The following is a 23,568-nucleotide window of genomic DNA, read 5'->3' on the forward strand; positions in this document are numbered from 1 at the left end:
ATTTGAAGGTTGTCGATGCTTCTTCTTTTTCCCCCGTCCAAAGATATATTTATATATTTTTATTTATTGTTAGATTTTTTAGGTGTGAGCCTAAAATGAAATAAAATGAAGAACAATACAGGATTATGCAAATCTGCATGAACTGATTAAACTAATGATGAGGGAACTCTATCTTAAGAAATAACTTGAATGATTATGCTAAGTAGGACTCAGGCACAGGGCGCTCTTAGGATAGCACAAGAGACTACAAAGCCTACAAACAGAAACTTAACAGTGATAGGTGTTATGAGTTTCATTGTAGCTGGCTCCTCCCTTCAGATATAAGGCAGTGTCCAGCAGTAATTTGAACAGAACTGAAGAAGTGGATTGGATGAGCAGCGAAACGTCTTCACTCGTACAACGATTTGTCCAGTTGACAGATTTTAGGTTTTTTTCCCAGAATGATGCGATATTTGGTAACTAAAGTGGATTTTGCATAATAGGCCTGCTTTAAAACTAAAACTGTACATGCCTTCATTTACTAGTCCCAACTGTGTCAAAATAAAATAATAAATAAAAGAAAAAACAAGACCAACTCAAGTGTAATACGGAAAATCATGAAAATAATCTGCCTTTTTCTCCATTTTACTTTCCAAAAACAGTACATTTGCTGTTTTTACATTTGTAAAATGAACTTTGCGTTGTTGAGATATATTTATTTTTTATGTGATCAATAGCAACATTGATATTTTTTTGCAGTATTGATACACTGTGCAGTGACGTAATGCTGGGAGTGTTGCATTTATGCATGCATGTGTATGGCAAAATGTTCAACAGTTACCATGGTGACACAATGCACACATTAGCACAGCCAAAAAAGTTTAAAATGGTAGGAAAACTCAATTTAAAAAAAATACAAAATGTATTTAAACAACACATTTTCAGGAGCCTGTGATCAATACAGACAATCATGGTCCTGTTAATGTGTTTGATATTCAACAAAAAAATTAGAGTGACTTAAATGAAAAACTGAAGACTAATGCTAACTAGCTTGTTTAACAGTAAAAAATCATCTCACCAGTTGTAGTTCCAACCAAGTCAGTTATTTCTGGTCAAATTGTGTTAAAAACTCAGATTAAAGTCTAACACACCCTCAGACAGAGCATGTCAGTCACAACTGCCAGGAAAATTGTTCGAGATGCAAGAAAATTCCATAAATAACTTCAGCCGAAAGACAGGACTCTCTGAAAAAAGTGCTGTGGCTGTTTCAAGATGCACAATAAGGAGGCACTTGAAATAAGGACTGCATGCTCGAGTCGCCAGTAAAACCCATTATTACAGAAATGCCACAAAGCATCCACTTACAATATGCCAAACAGCACAGAGATAAGCCTAAAAACGTCTGGAACAAAGTCATTTGGAGTGGTGAGATCAAAATTTAACTTTTTGACTACAACCATAAACGTTACATCTGTAGAGGGGTCAACAAGTCTTATGATGAAAGGTTCACCATTCCTATAAATAGATGGCAAGATGAATGCAGCATGTTACCAGAAAATACTGGAGGAGAATTTGCACTCATCAGCCTAGAAGCTGCACATGGGACGTTCTTGGACGTTCCAACATGACAATGATCCAAAACACAAGGCCAAGTCGACCTGTCATTGGCAACAGCAGAATAAAGTGAAGGTTCTGGAGTGGCCGTCTCAGTCTCCTGACCTCAATATCATTGAACCACTCTGGGGAGATCTCAAACATGCAGGTCATGCTAGACAGCCAAAGAATTTACATGAACTGGAGGCTTTTGGCCATGAAGAATGGGCAGCTTTACCATCTGAGAAAATCTAGAACCCCATCCACAGCCACCACAAACGACTTCAAGCTGGCATTGATGTTAAAGGGCCATGATGGTAATACACAGCATTAACAGGGGTATGTAAACTTTTGATCAGGGTCATTTGGGTAGCTTCTGTGGTCATTATGATAAAAGAAAAGTAAACACAGATGTTGGATAATAAATGGCTTCACCCAAACACTAACCATGAGTAAAAGAAAAGTTTTTGTGTTATCACTGATATTTTGAAATGGAGAAAGTCCTCAAAATGTTACATATGAACAACATATGAAATTCATGAATATAGTGTAATGGCAAGTAAGTAATATTATCATGTGGTATGTGGTAAAATGTAGGGTTTTTTTTTTAAGTATTTTCTAGTTTCAGTGCTAGCTTTAGTATCTATTAGTATCTTAGATATTTTGGAAATAAATTTAAATGTTCTTAAACAGTGACTCACTTTTCACACCAAGTTCTGCCAAAGTAAATATGTTTTGAACAACCAAATCTAAAATATACAACAGGACTATTCCAGGTCTAAATGTTGACTACATCATTTCCACTGTAATGCTAAATGAGTAGTCAAAAAGTTGATAAAATTAACTCTAAATTAGGCAAACCCACAAAGTGAAGAGCTGTCCAAGTACCACCTGAACTAACTTGAAAACTATTACTTCATGAGATCACCTGGTGGATGAGAGCATTTTGAGCTTTGGAGATATAGAGAGACTCAAACATGTGTGAATGAAACAAAATACAACTCCAGGTGTGTTTTTGAGAAGGTAACCACATTATAACATGACTTAAAGCTCACAAGAGTTCATTTTGATTAATATACCACTAGTACCTTTTAATTTGCTTCTCAGAAAAACATCTGAGAATTTCTTTTTTAATATTCTATTAAGGCAAGACACAGCAGGTGAATAGAAAACAATCTTAAATGTAGAGCTATCAATTGACTTAAATAAATGTACGTATGTATAATAATGCATTTATAATGATAATGAATCTTGCATGTTCAGCATCTAAATATAAAACTAACCCTCTCCTGCTTGGATTGAATGAGGAAAATCTTTTTGAGCTGTGGAGCACCTGTAGAATGTGCCATGTTTTGCCCCTGTCAACATTATGGTTGCTAGGTAACATACCTCTACATATGTCATATCTGCTGCCCGAGTCCAGAGAAAAAAGCAACTACAGAGCAACACATTTTTACGCGTTTCTACAAAGTTTTTCTTATACTTACTAATACTTTTTCTAGTATTTTCCAGTAGTTTACCTTACACAACACCACAAATGGAAGTAACAAGACCAACCAGTGTCACTGAGGCCGTGATCACTTCAGATGAACTGTTGCAAATCGTAAGGGAGCACTTCAACAGGGTCAGTCCCATTAGCTGGGCAATGCTGTCCATGCATACTGTGATATGGAGACAAAACAGATTCTCCTGTCCATGTTTGTCCAATTGGTCCAAACTCTCTCCATAAACATTCTAAAGCTGAAAGAAGTCAGTGTAAGCGGTTTGAACGAGGAGGAAACGACCCGCGCCTTTCAGACCGTTACGACAGTGCTCCAGCAGTCCATTGGCTTGGCATTCGCAACGGGCTTTAAACATCCCAACAGTCCCATCAGAGGTGGACCTAAGCAACGAGTCTCATGAACTCACCACAATAAGAGAGATCGACGTGTCTGAGAAAGTGAACCGTGCTCTCTCTGAAGCATCAAACCAGGATGGAGCTGTGAGCGTAAACTTCTCTTTGACTAGCCCAGACGTGGCGCGCAGCATGGTCGACAAAGCTAAAGCCTATTTAAAGGCCTGCTTAAATGTTCTTGCGCCTCCACTCGCAGTATCACCAATAGTCCAGTGGAAGTGACACTAGCCCCTATCACCAGGGCGACGTCAGAGAGCTCGTTTTACTCCACAGAAAAAGGCCCATGTCTCTGCTGTTTTTCAATGTTTGCAAGGAAAAACTTCAGAAAGATACAGCAAGATCTAGATAGAAAAATCTCGCCTGTGGTTATGGAGCCTAAATCGAGCACTCCAGTTAGTTCTGTGCAAGGTACACCAGTATCAGGTAGCATGTCCTCTACATCAGTAATTAGCCCCACAGATACATCATGTAGCAAAATATCCACCAGCCCAGAAACTACCCCAGGAGGATCAGGAAGACTGTCTACCACCCTCAAGTCACCAGAGATAGACTATAACGTTATTAGACATGATGTTGACAAATTGTTTAATGAGCTTAACCTGGCTAAATCTCTGGGATTGGCTGTCAATCAGCAAAGGCTCTTGCAGGTCCTAAAAAGTAATGACGTGAATAGGTTTTCACAAAGACTAACCAATCTTATGTTCACTTTAACCTAATGGAGCACTCTACACAGTTCACGTCTCCGATCGCCAGTAGACAGTCAACACCAGGGATGCGCAATTTACAAGTTGTGTACACTCTAGTGGAAAATGAGGTTGCTGCGTATCTCCAAAAACTGGCTGATTTCATGCAACAGGATCCGGAGGAAGATCTTTACAATATGGACTTGTTTGAGTTGTGTATGGAAAGGCCTCTTGTAGTTTCACCTGTGTATACACCTGTGCCAATGGCTTCCCAAACACCAACAGCTTCCCAGGTCTCTTCACAAGTTCAAGTTTCTGTAGCTTCCCAACTCTCTCCACCTTCCAAAGCATCCAAAACTTCGCACGTGTCCTTGGCATCTCAAGTCTCACTGCAGTCTTTCAATGGCCGAAAGTATGACTTGTTTGAGAAGTCCATGGTGCATCCTGGTGCCCATGTTCCCTCTTTCATCTCCGAAGACCTTCCAGCCATTGTCCTGGAAACTCCACCGAAATACCAGAAAAAAACTACTTTCTTGGGTCTTCCTCAAGTTCATGTGAAAGGTCTGATTTGTCACAAGGCCGGTCCGTAACTCAATGCCTGATCGCGGTTTTGATGTTAAAAGTATTCAAGGGGAAAGTTGCATTACATCCATTCAACAAGACTTACACCACCATCTTGAAGCGCCTAACTCAAAAAGCCTGGGAGGAGATAGAGATACTGGACAGTCACATTAAGAAAACAGAAAAGAACTTGGGTAAGATCGTTGACAGCGTAATGAAGGACTTTATGATGTTTTACGACTCAACCGACAAAATGCTACAAAGTGCCATGGATGAAGAAGATGATACGTTTGATACCAAGCTTGTCCAATTGCTTCGAATGAAACTCCAGATCGCCAAAAGGCCGTCCCTGTGGTTTCGCATGTAGACGACTTTGCACTGGCACAGACTTTGAACCAAAGTTGTTTCTTGGAGGAGATAGAAATAAAATCTGGATGAAAGGAGTGAAACTGCAACTACAATGATGTATTGAATTCCTGGAATCTTCTTCAGTATTACATTAAACATCTATTCTGATGCCATGTGTTTTCTATGGCTAAAATATCTTGGATAAACATGTCGCTCCACTGATCTGACCTGCTTGTGTCTATGGAGATGGATCAGTTTAAAAGAACACACCATTGGGAACATGTTCTTACAAAATATTTAATATATTTCACTTTCTACACAGACATTCATAATAGTGGGAAGCATAAGTCAGTGTTTTGTGGTGTTGGTTTAGTCAGTTGTGCTGTTACATTTATACAATAAACATAATTAACAGACTGTGCTTTGGAAAGTTTAAGTATTAGAACACACAAAAATATATAAATGTGACTCAAAGTTCACCAGTACATTTAAGACAAGACAACGACGCAGGAAACACTTAAAACAGTTTTAAGAGGTTTAAAAGGCATATGCCACATTTTCAAGTTTTTCTAATTATTTCTTGATTTGCTGGGATAGTACCTGTGGAAAATATTTATCATAGTTTTACATCAGTTAAGTGGCAGTTATGTCAGCTATGTCAACAGTTGAAACTTTGCAGATGATCTCATCACTGGGGGATGTGGTGCTAACACAGTCTGACCAGAAAATCTGCTGTTTAAATACATTTTGTATTTTTTCAGACAGTTTGACCCTTCACCTAACAAAGTAAAGGTGTTGTCATTTATTTTTATTTGTCTAATCATAACTATTGTTCAATTTAGACAGTAGTTAGTTTAGTTAATAGTTTACTTTTTGGCCCTTATCTTGTTGCTAGGTAACAGAACTGGAAGTGTCTCTTCATGTGCCATATCTGCTGCCCATGTAAAACCAGGAAATAAAATTATAATGTCACCACAATTTGAAAAAAAATGTAAAAGCTGGGCAAGATGCCATATGCACTTTTAGAGGAAGAGGAGAATGACACATAAATACTATACACAGGAGGTATATGGCTATAAAACGCAGGTCTGGTTCAGGCCTGATTAAGTCCTGTTATGGTCCATTTTTGGACAACCAGCTGCTGGTTTAGTTTTTTACAGTCTTTGCTCACATGGTCCTGGTTAAATTCTGTCTTAGTCCATGTCTAGTACTGGTGTATTCTTTTAGTCAGTGTCTACTTTAATACTTGTATAGTCCTGCTTATCGGCCTTACTTAGACCTAGTTTAGTCCTGGTTTAGTCCTGGTTCTGTTATATTTTTGATCTGGTGTAGTCTCAAATTAGTTCTCGTTTATTCTTTAATCTAGTCCCAATACAGTCCTGGTTTTATCCTGCTTTGGTACAGTCCTTACTTAGTCCTGTTTAGCCGAGGTTCAATCCAGTTTTAGCCCCGGATTAGTCCTTGTTTATTGTTAATGGATTCCTTGCTTAGTCCTGATATAGTCCTGGTTTGATCCTGCTTATAGTTCTTGCTTAGACCTGGTTTAGGTCCAGTTTTAATCCTGATTTAGTCGCTGATTTCTCCGAGTGAGTCCTCTTCCATTTGTCGTCCAATCACTTCCAGCGTCACCGTCTTCTTCTGCCCTCTCCGCTCCCCTGGCTCCCCCTCCTTCGGAACAGATAGCGCGGCCTGCTGGTGGTCCTTCAGAATGCCATGCATGTGTTCAGAGTGTGTAGTTTGTACTTGGGGCTGCACCGGAGCATACCAGGGCTGCATGCTCTCTCCTCCACCTCTGCCTCTCCTGAACCCGCCTCTGCCTGCTCGCACCAAACCCCAGCCCTGCAAGTGAAACAACAGGGATTATGTGAAAAAATGTAAATAAATGATGAGGTGATTAAAGTGGAACTAAACACTAAATCCACTTTTTCCTGCTCCTAAACTATGGTGTGCATGTATGTATATGGTGTTTTAATAATATTAGCTCCTGTTCCTAATCATTTTTATGGCATTTTTAGTTCAAATTAGGTACATTAGTATCTTACTGGTTAAAAATGCCTAAATCCAAGTTTGTGTTCAGTGGCATGTGCAATTTCTAGTAGTTGGTGACATCACAAAAGACTGCCATGATTATAGCCAGATATTTCTGATTAGAAACATCTCACTGCAAGAGCAGAGTTTGAAGTGTGAATACCCGTTAGACCAACCACACTGTTAATTATACCTCGACACACCATCGCTGCTCCCCCTTCACTCTTTTCTTTTGTTCTCAAGTACTTTCCAGTTTAGCAGCTCTATTTGAAGGTTGAGGTATTTACTCCCACTTTAAAGTTATGTAAGACTAGCTATGACTAAATGTCTGGATATTTTCATTAAATAATAGACATTCAATTGACAAACATCATGGGATCTCAATGGACAAACTGGGATTAACCACAGAGTATGAAAAATTCTGGTATTTTGGGAAATGAAAATCACTCAGATACTTGTGAGTGATATAAGAGGCTGGTTTAGACACATTTATAATTGACTGTTCAATATTAGTTTATTTAGTTGGAGATTATTACAGACACTTGATTAAGACAAAATCCTGAGAAATATTTCAGAAATGTTGATATTTTTTCCTTTTATCCACAGATGTATTACATATTTTGCCAAAACATATACTTTTTATGAAACTCAAGTGTAAATTTGAAGCTAGAAATTCAAATGTACTCAACCTTTAAAAAAAAGGGGGGGTTTTGAGCCTATATCTACCTTACTGGGCTCATCTCACCATAGACCTGGCCTTTAACTGGGCCTGGTGGTGTCGCCTCTTTGTCTCCATGGAGACAGTCGTCCAGATTTCACAGTATGGCTTTAATATGTCTGAGGGATTACACAGATATTCCAAGCAAAGCAATATCATCTCCTTGGAGACAAGCAGATGGCAGATCGTCCACCAGAAAAGTTATAGTGCGCCAAATATATGAAGCAAGATATATGGAATTATGTAGTAAAGAAACAAAGATAAATAATCATAAAGAATATTTTTCAACAAATCAAAGGGTGACTACTTTGAGGATTTGTAAATAAAATATAAAAATATATTTAGTAGAGTTATTTAACTTTTTCTGTGCTACATAATTCCATATATCTTACTTCATTTGATGTCTTCCATGTATATAAAATGTAGAAAAGTAGTAAAAATAAAGTGAAAAAAACATTAAATGGGTGGGTATGTCCAAACTTTTGACTGGTCATGTGTGTTAGAGCTTAAAGAGTGTATTTACCTGTAGATGCGTGTCGTTGGCACTGTCCTGTATCCCTCGGGTCTGGTCCAGCTCTTTGGCGCTCAGCGAGGGCATTCGGATGGGCACTGTGTTCCCAAATTTAGAGTAATCCACGCAGTACCGCCCGTCTTCTTCTGTGATGATGGAGACAAAACGGCGCCCCCACAGGATCTCATCGGGAGTGTAGGAGGTGCGGGCCTGCATGGTGATCCCAGTCGTCTCCACCACTCCTAGGACACAGGAGGGAAAGATGGTGGATATATTTACATGGCAAGTGAAAATCTGTTGAAATAGAATAATAAGATTTAGTAAAAGGAAATTACATGTGGTGTGTGTTTAAACATGTGCACAAAACTTTATTGTTAATAAAGAACTGACTTAGCTGGAACTACAACAGTTGAGATCATTTGTGCTGTTAAATGAGTCCTTCTCAAATAACATTACAATCACAAGCTAGCTAGCATTAGCCAAACAGTTTTTCTTTTAGTCACTCTGACCTTTTTGTTGAAAATGAAACACCTAAACAGGACCATGAACACTTGTATTGATCACAGAGTCTTGAAAATGTGTTGTTTTAAATGCATTTTGTATTTTTTCTTCTTTTAGACTATCTAAAATGTTTTTGGCAGTGTTTTTTTAATGTGTACATTGCATCACCATGGTAACTGCTGAATATTCCACCATAGACATACAGTACATGAAGAATACCCCCTGCAGTGTATCAATTGTTTATTTCAGTCCAGTCTAGGTACAGTCTGGCTATTACATAATTTCTTGATCTCATCCCCAGTAGCACCACCAGGTTTACCCCCCAGAGGAAACCCACTTGTTGCCTTGTGAACCCAGGCCTTGTTGCTATGAGTACTTGCCACTCAGTCATTATGCTGTAAACGTCAGTGTTTTTAATCTGTTTAATCTTTTAATCTGGTTGTAGTCGATTAAAGAAATGCTTGGTCGACTAAAGGCATCTCATTTCAATCAATTAGTTGACTAAAAAGGGGGCGTGGCAAAAGCAAAACTATTACCTAACTCTATGTATCTGACCCAAACTGCACTCACAAACAAAACCAATTTTTTTTTTTTTTATTTATTCAGAAAAAATACCAGGAAACAGTGCATTATAAAGACAGATTCAACTTGTCACTCATGAGTTTAATGTGCCTTTTTTTTTTTACATATAAAAAAAAACAAAAAAAAAACCTTTATCTAACTCACTACTCACTACTAACTTCCCCTTTCTGCTGTTGTCCCAAACTCCACACACCTTCACTAGAATCACTAGGACAATTTCAGCACTAGAATTGCTAATCTATACGGAATAAAAGGGAAAAGGTAGCTATTAACTTTAAACTACCAATTAATGACATCACAAGGTGGAATAGAGCATTTTAAGCTTTGGAGGTGTCGACTAATAATGCAGGATTACTTTAACATGAGTGAATGAAAAAAACACAAATCCAAGTATGTTTTTGATGAGGTGACATCGTTCTAACATGGCTTAAAGCTCACAAGAATACATTTTTTGATTAAGATAGGACCATTTAGTTACTCCCTCCCTGCATAGTCCCTGCCGTCTTTACCTTCCAATATGACGATGATCTCTAGGTCCTCTGCGGCCAGGCTGAGGGCGGACATCTCGTAGAGGGGGCTGCCACGGTCGATGGTGTGGCTGATGATCAGAGGAGACACCAGGAAGATCCCATTGGACCTCAGAGGGTTCTCCACTTGGATGTCCAGCTGGCACACGGGGATCACCTCTCCCTCAGCTGTCACTGTGCGCCGAATCACCTACAACGCACAGGCCCAAGGACACTAGAGTTTCACTATGGGGCTGGTGTCATAACGGTCATAGCTGTACTTCTACTTCCTGGTCCAAGGGAATTCAGAGTTGCATAGGCACAAACAGCAGAAATAAGGAGTTTATATGAATCACTTAATGAATTAAAAACATATCGGTGTTGTTTATAGAATTTAGATGAAAAAGCAGGAGGCAGTCTGGATTTTTAAAGTTTTAAATGGACTTGCTCCTCCACCATTAATGGATTTTATAAGTATAAAAACTACTGACCGAGTTAACACAAGAGCATTGACTAGAGGAGACTGTAACATACAGAGACGCAGGACCAAATTTGGCCAGATGGCGACATCTATCAGAGGATCACAGTCATGGAACACATTACTTGCCCATGTCAGGAACTGTGGGTCCTTTTCAACCTTCAAGAACACTCTGAAACATTGGTTGAAAAATAATCAAACATGCTCACACAGGTAGATTATCTTCCTGGGGCCTCTTAAACTCAAAGAATGGTCTATTGTGGTTAACTTGTTGTTATGTTTATCAAATCAAATCAAACTTTATTTATATAGCACTTTTTCATACAAAAAAAAAAAAAGTAACACAAAGTGCTTTACAAAGCATTAAAATCAGTCCCACCCACCAAACCCACCCAGCCACCCGACAGCCCAACAGCCCAACCCCAACACATCATTTATGTGCACTTTTGTCTCCTCTGTGTTTCTTTAAATGTTCTGTTTTTGACCTGACTTAGGACAACGGATATAAACTAGCTATTGTGCCAATTCCGGCATATTTACATTGACGCTGTTTGTTGACATGTTGATTAATTTGCACTGTCCTAATTAAAATTAATAAATAAAAATAAATAAAAAATTCCAAATCACAATGGCCAGGGGGACTTGAACGTTCAACACATAACATTGTCACACATGGTACTGCCTATCCAAGCTCTGGTGATGCTTCAACATGAAGAGTTTAATTAACCTCTCTAGTGCGTCATATCCATAAACTGTATAAAGGAGTGGACTAAAGGAGTGGACTAAAGGAGTGGGACGTCGCCCATAGTGTTCAGCTCCAGTCAAATGAAGCTCATCGAGGCTAGTGGTTATAGGTGCAAATTTGATTTCCCTATTTGGAATTCCGATCACGTGTATCATAGCAACCAAAGAGCCAATCCAAAGCGAAGCTGATGATGGTAATGTCCCTTCCTGCTCTACCCACTGGTTTAGCAGGGAGCAGGTGCTAAGCAACGCTGTCAATCAAACCTGTTGCTAACGCCAGCAGGAGTGACCTCAGGGAAAAAAGGCGCCTGATTTGTCTGTTTTTAATGTTCATATCTTCATTTATGGACACAATATTAAAAAAAGGATCATGTAGAGCAGGTTAATACAAACATTTTAAAACCAAAATGACAAGGCTCACTTCAGCACTTACATAGAGAGGGGTGACAATTGTTTAATGTAAAGTGAATTGGAGTCGATGGAGCCGGAAGTGCGCCCATAATCACTTTCTATTTGGAACGCGGCGGCTACCAGGTTCGCTATGTCCTTTTATATATTCAAGCGATGTTCATATCAAACAACATATAGAGGTCTGCGTGTATATCAGAGGACGATAGGAGACATTTAGACTCTTTTTTGTTGTAGTCTGAGTGTACATTAAGACTGTTGTGGAATTTTGCATCCCCTGCGTAGTCTTAACAAGGCCACCTCCTGTTCAGATTGTTGTGTTGTTGAACATTGTGAGTTTCCTTGGTCACTCGTCTCACTAAAAAGGTAGGCTACACTTCTCACTTTATCTTGGCCAGCTTGTCTCCAGGCTGCATTTCTTAGCTCCTATTTAGACCTTGCAGTGTTGAGTATTCAAGTCACCAGGTCCTGGATTGATGTTAAATAAACTTCTCCTGACTCAGACGTCCAGAGTCTCCTGCCCCTCCAGAACTCGTTGGGACAACACTCATTTTCCAGTGAGGGTAGGCCTACACATTTTTACAATAAAATGTGATGTTTTAGTATTTTAATTTTAAGGCCTAAATTCTCAGATTGGGACACATTTCCCATAAAGCAACTCAATAAAGAGAGAGTGAGAGCAATGAGTGAAAGTAGAGAGTGGTTGTGCCTATTGAAAGAGCATAAAAGGAAACCAAGACTTGAACCGTCTCTATTGACCAACTTCACTGAGCTATAAATGGCTCATGAATAAAAAGTATTGCTTTCTTTTCAACTGACTAAGAAGGAACTACAGCCCATTACAAACAGTGTGCCCACGTGAACTCTGGGTGAACAATGTATGTCAAAAGTATTGACAATCTATTAGCGAAACTAGAAACTTATCTGAGCAAGTATCAATACTAAACAAGTCACATTCACGGGACAGAAATGAACTTTTCTGAATAGCTTTAGATCTTGAGCTGTATCAGAACAAGTATAAGACACAGACTAGTTTACACCCATGGACCACTATGGAACCTACCTGGACGATTGAAGGATTACACAGATATAAGGCCACATGAGAATAGAAAAGAAAGTCATTTCATGTTGAAAATCACATTCTGTGTCTAAATAAAGAAATCACTATAGAGTATCGAGTCTATTCTTTAGTATCAAAATGGAGTTTACTCTGTCTGGAGTCCTGCTCTGTACTGTAGAAACACTTCAATAAAGTTTGTATTTGTACACTAGAGGAGCAACAGCTAATGATTCAAAGATAACAGAAACAAAGACTTGCGACAATATAAGCATTAGGCCTGTTATTACTATATCGACTTCTCGTTCAATATGTGTTAGAAGGAACAATCATTTTTGGGGGTCAGTATTTATCATGGGTGCTTTTTCTTTGCATCAATGGGGAACCATTTGTTATTTTGCTGTATTAGGGTTAGATATTAGATGCAGTTTGTGTTTTTTAACTATATTGAACTGTAATGATATGATGTTTTGTATTTATTTCAGGGCTGACAACTTTTGTTGTTCTTGTAACCGTTTGTGTTATAACTGCTTGTGCATGTGATACTTGACTGATATGCTGACAAGTTGATGTGAGGGTCCCATTGGTCAGTTACTGGTCTGTTTTGGAGACTGACTATGCTAAGTTGAGACTGCTGTTGTTTTGCTCATGGTTAGTCCTGGTTTAGACCTAATTTAGCCCTGGTTTAGGCTTGATGTAGGCTTGCTTTATTCTTGGTGTAGTGCTGGTTTGGTCTTGGTTCAGTCTTGTAGTAGACCTGGTTTAGTCATGATTTAAGTCCTGGTTTAGGTGTGGTGTCTTGGTGTAGTCTTGGTGTAGTCTTGGTGTAGTCTTGGTGTAGTCTTGGTGTAGTCTTGGTGTAGTCTTGGTGTAGTCCTGGTTCAGTCTTGTTTAGTTTTGATTTAGTCTTGCAGTAGACTTGGTTTAATAATGATTTAAGTCCTGGTTTAGTCTTAGTTTAGTCCTGGTTTATTCCAGGACTAAACCAAGACCAAACCAGGACTTAAATCATTCCTGGTTCAGTCTTGGTTCAGTGGTGTAGCAGGCCTGATTTAGTCCAAATTTAAGTCCTGATTTAGTCTTGGTTCAGTCTTGGTTCTGTCTTGCAGTAGACCTGGTTTAGTCTTGGTTTAGTCTCGGTTTAGAGTGTATAATCAAATACAAAAGAAAAAAACAAACAAAAAAAACAAACAATTATATAAGTATATATTTTTCCCTTCTTACCTGCAGTTGAATAGTGGCAGAGATGATCATACTCTTCCTTAGGTCTCCCACTCTGAACATGAAGGTGGGCCGTCCGTTTCGAGGAGCGATCACGGCATTTCTGGAGAAGATAAGCGTCTCTGCTCGACGGTTGGCCTGTGCCGTCTTCATGAAAACACATCCAAGCATCACCGCGTTTATGATCAGGCCCAGGATGTTCTGAATGATGAGGACAGTGATCGCCATCGGACACTCCTCTGTCACCATGCGCCCACCGAACCCAATTGTTACCTTAGAGATGAGTGATATATAGACAAAAAGTTATAACACATGTTTTTTGTATTGACAAAGCATATTTTTAAAAATAGCACTATTGGTGTACTGCACTGGATCAAAATACACAAACACAGGTGCTCATCAGACCAGGGGGCTTGAATCCTTGTAGCGATAAAGAAGGATGGCAGAGGCACTCTGATTTGCAAGGTATTCATTGGTGGCCACGCCAACACATTTCGACTACTTTTGAGTCTTCATCAGGGCCCTGATGAAGACTCAAAAGTAGCCGAAATGCCAAATCAGACTGCCATCCTACTACCTTTAAAAGTAGATTTTTGTTTTTATAAAGAATGGCTGAAGAAAGACTGAACCAAAACAAGATCAGGGCTAAATTAGAACTACACCAAGGCTAAACAATGGCTTTTAACCAAACAAACCTGAACACAATAAACTGCCTTGTGTGAATGCAGAATGAGTTGTATACAGTCGTGCTCACAAGTTTATGTACCCAGATTTTTTGGCCATTTTCCAGAGAATATGATTGATAACTGTCAAGATCCCAGTCTGCCCTGTGTTTTGTGCTTTTTTCCCCCTCCCTTCTGTGTCAGAACCTGGAGCTGGGCGGAGATTCGGGCTCCTCCCATGAACACCTGCAACTAATCCACAATCAAGCTGCACCTGGGGAGAAAAATGGGGCCGAGGACCTAACACTCGATCGTCCCTGTATCCTCAGTGGTTCTGCTCTGCTTGGCTCATTCTTGTTTTTGTATTTATGCCTTTTTTCACTCAGTTGGATCTTTGTTCTCTGCCAGATCCTGCTCACTGAACCTGCACCGCAGCTCCGTCTCTGACCCAGCTCTCCACAACTGGTGCGAACCTCTCACCCTCCATCTCAGTTCACCTTAACCGGTACGGACTTCCACATCTCTGATCCTGCTGCCCACAACCTGCTCGAAGACTACTGCACACGACCCCGCTCTCAACTGTCTGCTCCTTCAACCTTAATTTGCATAACTTTATCTGTAAATAAACATTGTTAAACTTTTCACCCGAGTCCTGAATCTTTGGTCCCCCGTCAGTCATTACGACAATAACAAAAACTTTTTACTCATGGTTAGTGTTTGGGTGAAGCCATTTATTATCCAACATCTGTGTTTACTTTTTTTTTTTTTTATCATAATGACCCTGATCAAAAGTTTACATACCCCTGTTAATGCCGTGTATTACCATCATGGCCCTTTAACATCAATGCCAGCTTGAAGTCGTTTGTGGTGGCTGTGGATGGGGTTCTTGATTTTCTCAGATGGTAAAGCTGCCCATTCTTCATGGCCAAAAGCCTCCAGTTCATGTAAATTCTTTGGCTGTCTAGCATGACCTGTTTGAGATCTCCCCAGAGTGGTTCAATGATATTGAGGTCAGGAGACTGAGACGCCACTCCAGAACCTTCACTTTATTCTGCTGTTGCCAATGACAGGTCGACTTGACCTTGTGTTTTGGATCATTGTCATGTTGGAACGTCCAAGAACGTCCCATGTGCAGCTTCCAGGCTGATGAGTGCAAATTCTCCTCCAGTATTTTCTGGTAACATGCTGCATTCATCTTGCCATCTATTTATAGGAATGGTGAACCTTTCATCATAAGACTTGTTGACCCCTCTACAGATGTAACGTTTATGGTTGTAGTCAAAAAGTTAAATTTTGATCTCACCACTCCAAATGACTTTGTTCCAGACGTTTTTAGGCTTATCTCTGTGCTGTTTAGCATATTGTAAGTGGATGCTTTGTGGCATTTCTGTAATAATGGGTTTTACTGGTGACTCGACCATGCAGTCCTTATTTCAAGTATCAGCTTATTGTGCATCTTGAAACAGCCACAGCACTTTTTTTTCCAGAGTCCTGTCTTTCGGCTGAAGTTATTTATGGGTTTTTCTTTTCTTGAACAATTTTCCTGGCAGTTGTGACTGACATTTTTGTTGGTCTACCTGACCTTGGATTGATTTCAACAGAATCCCTCATTTTCCACTTCTTAGTGTTTGAACACTGCTGATTGACATTCTCAATTCGTTGGATATCTTTTTCTATCCCTTCCCTGTTTCATACAGTTCAATTACCTTTTCTGGCAGATCCTTTGATAATTCTTTTGTTTCCCCATGACTCAGAATCCAGAAACATCAGTGTAGGACTGGATGAAAGCTGCAAGGGTCTGTCAGGAGCCCAAACACTCACTGACCTTTTATACACACACACTGATTACAAGCAAACAGATCACAGGTGAGGAGGTCACCTTTAGTAGCCATTCAAACCCATTTGTGTCAACTTTTACACGTTATCAGGCCAAGATCACCAGGGTACGTAAACTTTTGATCAGTGGCATTTGGGTAGCTTCTGTTGTCATTATGATTTAAAAAAATAAATAAATGGCTTCACCCAACCACTAACCGTGAGTAAAAGAAATGTTTTTGTGTTATCATTCATATTCTCTGGAAAATGGCCAAAAAAAATCACAAATTCTGCCAGGGTATGTAAACGTATGAGCACAACTGTATATGTAAATAGTGTATGGATGTGGTGATACTGAATGGGACTAGTTTTACTTATTTTTTTTTACTTATTGATTGACTGACAGGACTACTACACCCAGGGCATTTCTGTAGTCCCCTCACCTGGACCTCTATGGAGAAAAGGAAAGCAGAGGTGAATGAGTGGATAGCGGTGACACAGGGCACTGGGCCGGGCTCTCCGTTAGGATCGCGTGGTTCCAGATCTCCGTGAGCAAATGCCAAAAGCCACCAAACCATTGCAAAGAGCATCCAAGAGCAGAGGAACGCTGAGGTGAAAATGAGGAGTGAGTGCTGCCATTTCAGATCCACCATCGTCGTGAACACATCCTGCAAGAAACGGCCCTAAGAAACAGAGGAGAAAAAATATATTATACAATATTATATATATTTCCTAATTTGTTAAACTGCAGATTGTAAATTGGAATTAGAGATGCTCATGATAGGAATAATTGGTTGGTCAATAGGTTGGTCCCGCTCAGGGTTGTCAAAAGTATGAAAAATCAAGTACTAATCATTACTAAAACTAGTATCAAAACTAGCAGGTTGAGCATGTATCGATACAAAAAAGTCACATTCAGAGGACAGAAATGAATTTTGCCTGAACTTTAGAATGATCTTGTGGAGCATAATTGTGATTTATTGCATATATTTCATATTCACACAGTCTATCACAACAGTACAGTCACCTTCTTATGCATATGATAATATAATAACCAACAAATTATGATTTTGTTATGCAAAAGTATAATATAGTAAGTTTTTTTAAACCACCTTAATTTACTTTATTAATGGGAAACACTGGACCACTATATAACCTACATAGACGACAGAGGGACTACACAGATATAAGGACACATTTTAATATAAAAGTATTACAATTTGATGTGGAAAATCACATTCTATTGTCTAAATAAAGATTTGTTTTTTAATGATCCTCATGGTATTGGAATAAGTATTGAGTATCAAGTCTGTTCCTTATTATTTAAATCGAGTTTGATTTTTAATTTTTACTACATTTAATTGTGCTTGTATATATACAAATTTGCATATTTGTGCCTTATTTGATACAAGTTTTTTGAGTTGAAGTTAATCAAGGCTAGCAGTTATAAGGGCGAATTTGGAGCCATATTTATTTCCAAGTTCCATGTTTGGAATCCTGACACAAGTATCATAGCAACCAAAGAGCCGATCAGGAGCCAGGCTGTTGAATGTTATGCCTCCTGCTCACACTGATGGTTTTGCAGGGAGCGGGCACATAGTAACATGGTCAATCAAACCTCAGTGAAAGAAGGAGCCATTTTAAGGTCAGGAGGACAAGCCTGACAGCAGCAGTTACAGAGACAAAGGCCATGTTTTTTCAAAAGAAAATAAACTTGAACCAGAGTCAATAGAGCCGAATTGTGCCCAGCCTCACTTGGATTCCACAGAGAGGGGAACTCTATCTCTTAAGTGTAATTTGACTCACAGCTCCAAACATAAAATGCAAGAAAAAAGCAGTGTTCTTTGCCCACGGAGCAGCCACGTTATCACTACAGTTTAAAAACTTTACGAGTAAAAAAGTGATGCTCCAGCGTGTAAAAAACAGACTGGATGCATAATGCATATTTAGTCAGGTTCCTCACCTGGACTTGTGTTCACACATCAGTCAGGTAGGCTCCACACAGGGCAGGCTACTTTAATGAACAAACTCCTAAAAGCTTCTGCACTGTTTCCTGTGAGTGTGTTTGCCATTTCAAACAAGTCCTAAAACTGGGACCCTAGCAGCACTACTATGTATGAAATAGACACTATGGTACAGAACAGCACAGAGCAGGAAAGGAACTGGTGACACACGTGACCCATGAGCACTCATTTTTATGCTGAATTTATTCATCTAAAATCCACTTGATTACAGGAAATTGTACCTGTTTTGTGCAAAATTTCCTGAGGGATGGACCCCTAGACCGCTCTGCTTGAAAGAGGTGCACTACATCAGACATTTGAAGTTTTAAATGTAGGTAAAAATGAAAAGGACATGTGCATCAGTATAGCTGTAGGTCTAGTGACGTCCCGGATGCTAACATGAAAGCTCCAGTTTAAATGAATTTGATCTTTGTTTTAACACAATCTGACCACAAAGAACTGACTTAGCTGGAACTACAACAGGTGAGATGAGCTGTGCTGTTAAACAAGTTTCTCACACATAAAATGTCAGTCACAAGCTAGCTAGCATTAGCCAAATGTTTTTCATTCTTAGCCATTGTGATGGAAATTTTAGTATGTTCATGTTGTGAAGAAAAGATTCTTATCCTATGTCTTTGTGTAAATGGAGAGACCCAGACTAGACATGTGTGAAGGCTCTGTCCCATCCTCCAGGAAAGCCTTTGTTGTCTTATCTGTCCTCAGGTGTAAAAGTTTATTATCTCATGGAGGTCAAAAAAAAGTCACTGCTTTGAAATGTATGTAGCTTTGTCATTCTGGTAGAAATACTCAGAGCTCAGATGCAGACTGGGGACTGAAGGGGAGAGATGCTCTAGGGGAGACACGCCAGATGACTACCAGCAGTCTGTGGCCAGAACAGGTCTGGGCCTTGTCCTGTCTGTATCAGCTGTAACAAAGAATAAACCTTTTTTGTATTTCAAAACTCACCAGGCTTCACAAATAGATTAATATTAATCAAGAGATATAGTAATTTTTCCACAACATCACTCTCACCTGTGTAGGAGCTTGCTAATGTGTGTATTGTATCACCATGGTAACTGATGAACATTCCACTAAAAAGATACCTGTGGAACACCCCCAGTGTGATGTCACTACAAAAAATCAAAACCTCTGGCAAAGGATGCCGTTTTTGTTTCCATGGAGATAAATGACAACTGAAGGTTACAGACCACCCCATTTTCTACTCAACCTTAATTTGGACCCTCCCCTTCTGCAAACAGTCATTATTGGATTTGTCTTGATTACACCTGAAGTAATTAGAGTAATTAGAATTGCACACATGTAGACTGACGGGTAAAAAAGAAAAGAAATTTATGCAGAAGACTGAGAAACAAAAGGTTTTTGCAGAATGAACAAGCAAAGCACTAAACTCTGAAGTGTATCTGAAGTAAAATAAGTTATATTTTTTATTCTGACTGAAACAAGAATTTTTGAGAGATGTCTTCTTTCATTTGGACCAGACAATAAGATAAGATAATAAGATAAGAGAACCTTTATTTTTCCGACAGTGGGGAAATTCTAGTGTTGGTCTGTATGATCTTTATTTTTAATTTTTTTATTTATTTAAAAAGGGGACAATGCACATTAATAAACATTACAAAAAAAATAATGTAAATGTGCCCGAGTTAGCCGACTAGAGCTAATTTTCATCGGTTGTCCCCAGGCCAGATGTATCAAGGCAACCTACAATTAAGAAAACATTTCAACATTCAAAGATAAGAATTAAACATAATGAAAGACAATATAATGTGGACAAATTAAAAATATGTACAATTACAAATACCTATTTACAATTAATGCTCACAGGACTGAGTTTCCACAAGCCATTTTTTGGCATTCTTTTTAAATGAAAAGAATGATGGAGCCTCTCTAATGGCTTCAGGCACTGTGTTCCACTGCTGGGAGGCTTTGACTGGGAAAACCGCCCGACTAAAGGCTGATCTTCTGTGAGGAATAACAGTCTGCCCTCGCTGCTCCTCTGGTCACTCGGCCCTCACTAGATCTAAACTTTACGAAATCACCCAGTGATGGCTGGGCAGTGCCATGTTTGATTTTATAGACCAAACAGATGTTTTTAAATTTAACCAAATTATTCCAATTTAGCAAATTGTATTTTTGTAGAATGACTCATCTTGCTCCGAACAGGAGGGGGGACTGGATGAACAGGTAATCTGATTATATCTGAGACACGCGATTGGGACGAGAATGAGATAAGATGAGATTTTGACCAAATTCATGATGAATAAATATTTCAGTTCACAACTTTGGCCTCAATATTTCTTTCTTTATTTTATGTTATTTTTGCTCTAATTGTAGTCATGTCTTTAGGAACTACAGCTTCTCAAGAGGTGTAATTTAGCAAAGTTTGTTTTTTTTAATCCAAAACACACAAAAAACTCATAAGATAATTTTCTTATGACAATATTATCTTGTGATATTGTTGAAACCCATCCCTAATCTTAACTCTAGAAACATGTACAAACACGTCCTGAAATTCTTGTATTAGTTTGCCAGTTCATATTTAAATGTTTTTGTCAGTTCTCCTGGACGTTTTTATAATGTGAACTTTGAACAGAATGCTATTAATAAAACATTAAAGAAGGGGTATTTTACTTCTATGAGGTATTAAAACACAAAACAATCTAACAACACATTTTATAAGTTTTATCAGTGTGCATCTCTTGAATGAAAATACTGTACATCGGATCAGATGTGTCACATTGTTGTGTGCATTTTCATATCATGTTTTGTATATTTATCAAGAATTGTTGTCTGGGAGCATGGGTGGCGTAGGCTTGTGGATGGACCATTGCACAGAATAACCAGCTAACTGTAAGGAGAGTTCAAATTGGGCCCAAAATACCCAAACATGCATGGATGACATCTAAAATCTCTTCAGGCATGTTTTGGTGAGTGTTTTGAGCTTTCTACCATTATAACATAGAAAGCTCAAAAAACTGGTTTTGCATAATACCCCCCCTTTAAATGCACATCTAATGGCAAACACAATGCTTGTCAGAAAAATTGCTATGCGATATTTTTTCCATATCGTTCAGCTCTGCTCCAAAAGCCTGTGTTACCTGCTCCCTGATGTTTCTGTGTGCCACATTGCAGGAGCCTGTCTTGGTGATGAAGCGCGCTCTCTGGGCTCGGGTCCGGCTAGTCTTCAGTTGGTTCTGATCCTCTGCCAAACGGGTCAACAGGAACCCATCTGGCAGCAGACCTTTGCGGGCCAACATGGTGCTACTGCTGCTTCACCACTGGATAAAAAGACAAAAAAACATGATGAATAGGCTCACAATGGTTCTGTATGGTAGTGTTAGAATACTAAAATTTCAAACTCGATTTTGATACTAAGAAATGGACTTGATTCTCAATGCCAATTCCAATACCACAATGATAGTTAAAAAACACTCTAGACAATACTAGACACTAGACAATAGTGTCGTAATGTAGGCAAATTGGACCAAAAGATGCAGAACTCGGGGAATGTTTACAGTGGTTATTTACAGAAGTGATAAATAGTACAGTAACGAGGGTAGATCTGGCGATGAGCGGGGACGAGTTAAGAGCCAGGATCCAGGGGCGGACCGTGGAGCCAGCGGAGACGACGGTGCGGCAGCACCGGGGCAGGGAGCAGAGTGCGAGCCAGGGTCCGGGGTCGTGGAGTGCAGGGACGTAGACAAGGTGATCAGACCAGGATGAGGAGAAGGGTGTAAGGCAGGATCCAGTGACGTGGAGTGCAGAGACAAGACAGTACCAGGGCTGGGAAGCACGGTCGGAGCAGGGTCGGAGCAGGGTCGGAGCAGGGTCGGAGCAGGGTCGGAGCAGGGTCGGAGCAGGGTCGGAGCAGGGTCGGAGCAGGGTCGGAGCAGGGTCGGAGCAGGGTCGGAGCAGGGTCGGAGCAGGGTCGGAGCAGGGTCGGAGCAGGGTCGGGAGCTGGGATGGTCTAGAGGACAGGATGTGGACACGTGGACAATCTGGCCCCAAGTGTCTGGTCCTGACTCCTTTTATCCACGGCAGGTGGTGGTGATTGCGCTGATGACCTGCAGGTGCACGCGGGGAGGAGCCAGGGGCTCAGCCCAGCTCTGGCTCTGGCAGGTGGGGGAGGGAAAGGACAGGGCAGGAGACAAAACATGGAACAGGAACAGTGCGGATCGTGACAAATAGAATGTGATTTTCAATGTTAAATCGTAGTACCGGTACTTTATTTTATGTTACCAAGTGGCCCTATATTTGTGTAATCCCTCAGTCGTCTATTCCATAGTGGTCCATGGGTGTAACTAGTCTATGTGTCTTATACTTGTTCTGATGCAGCTCAAGATCATTCTAAAGATATTCAGGAGAAGTTTTTAGTATCGAAATCTGCTCAAATGAGTATCTAGTTTCAATACTTGTTTTACTATCATTTATTATCCGATTTTCAATACTTTTGACAACCCTTCTGTTTAGCTGTGCACATGACTTTAATTCTGCACTCAAGTTAATTTTTATGAGAACTGTATACGTTTTCATTTGTTTGTATTGTGATTTAATGTATTTCTTTTTCTGTGAAGCACTACTAAAAACATTGTCCTGTTGATGAATCATTAATTAAAAAGGGGAGTGTGGAAAATGCTCTCAAATCTATTATGTATCTCTATGTATCTGACCCACACTGCACTACAAGACTACACCTACACACTACTACTGCAATACTACTACTGCTACTGCAATACTACTGCTACTGCAATACTACTGCTACTATTGCAATACTACTACTACTACTCCTGTTGCATAAATCTCAACATTACTCTATTGTATGCAGCAAAACAGTGATAAAAGCCCTGTTGTTGTTGCTCTTTGACTGCTCCATTGCCTGACTGAAGAGAACATGTACACAGAGGATGTCACTAACATTATGTAACGACAATACATCTTTGACTATTACAACTTTATGACGCAAAAAGACCCACGCAATAGAAATAATCATTGGAATACATATATTGAATAACCTAAGCGCAACAGACATTAAAAACGAGCCAATCCTTTAGGCTACAGGGGGTGTTGTATTTACATCAATGTTCTTGCTTATGGCGGCGATTCACGGGTTAAAATCGTAATATTTTAAAAACAAATTTACAGCAAGCTTTTAACCGAATGTTACCTTTTTCAGTGACGTTTGATGAAGACAGATAGTGGTGTTTTATGTGAAATTTGGTCTGGAGTTCATCGTATCATCCATCTGCAGTTTTAGC

General features: G+C 39.6%; 1 protein-coding gene across 1 annotated transcript; it reads right to left on the reverse strand.

Moving 5' to 3' along the window:
* Positions 1-5,336: 5,336 nt before the first annotated feature.
* On the reverse strand, positions 5,337-23,568 carry kcnj11l (potassium inwardly rectifying channel subfamily J member 11, like). Its single transcript, XM_055222746.1, has 7 exons — positions 23,478-23,568; positions 21,412-21,591; positions 16,733-16,972; positions 13,816-14,085; positions 9,908-10,115; positions 8,328-8,557; positions 5,337-6,897 (listed from the first exon to the last, which is right to left on the reverse strand). Exons 2-7 carry the CDS (start codon positions 21,568-21,570, stop codon positions 6,625-6,627), a joined length of 1,380 nt encoding a protein of 459 aa, XP_055078721.1. The 5' UTR covers positions 21,571-21,591; positions 23,478-23,568; the 3' UTR covers positions 5,337-6,624.

This window comes from Periophthalmus magnuspinnatus, chromosome 6, assembly GCF_009829125.3.
Source record: "Periophthalmus magnuspinnatus isolate fPerMag1 chromosome 6, fPerMag1.2.pri, whole genome shotgun sequence".
Lineage (NCBI taxonomy): Eukaryota > Metazoa > Chordata > Actinopteri > Gobiiformes > Gobiidae > Periophthalmus > Periophthalmus magnuspinnatus.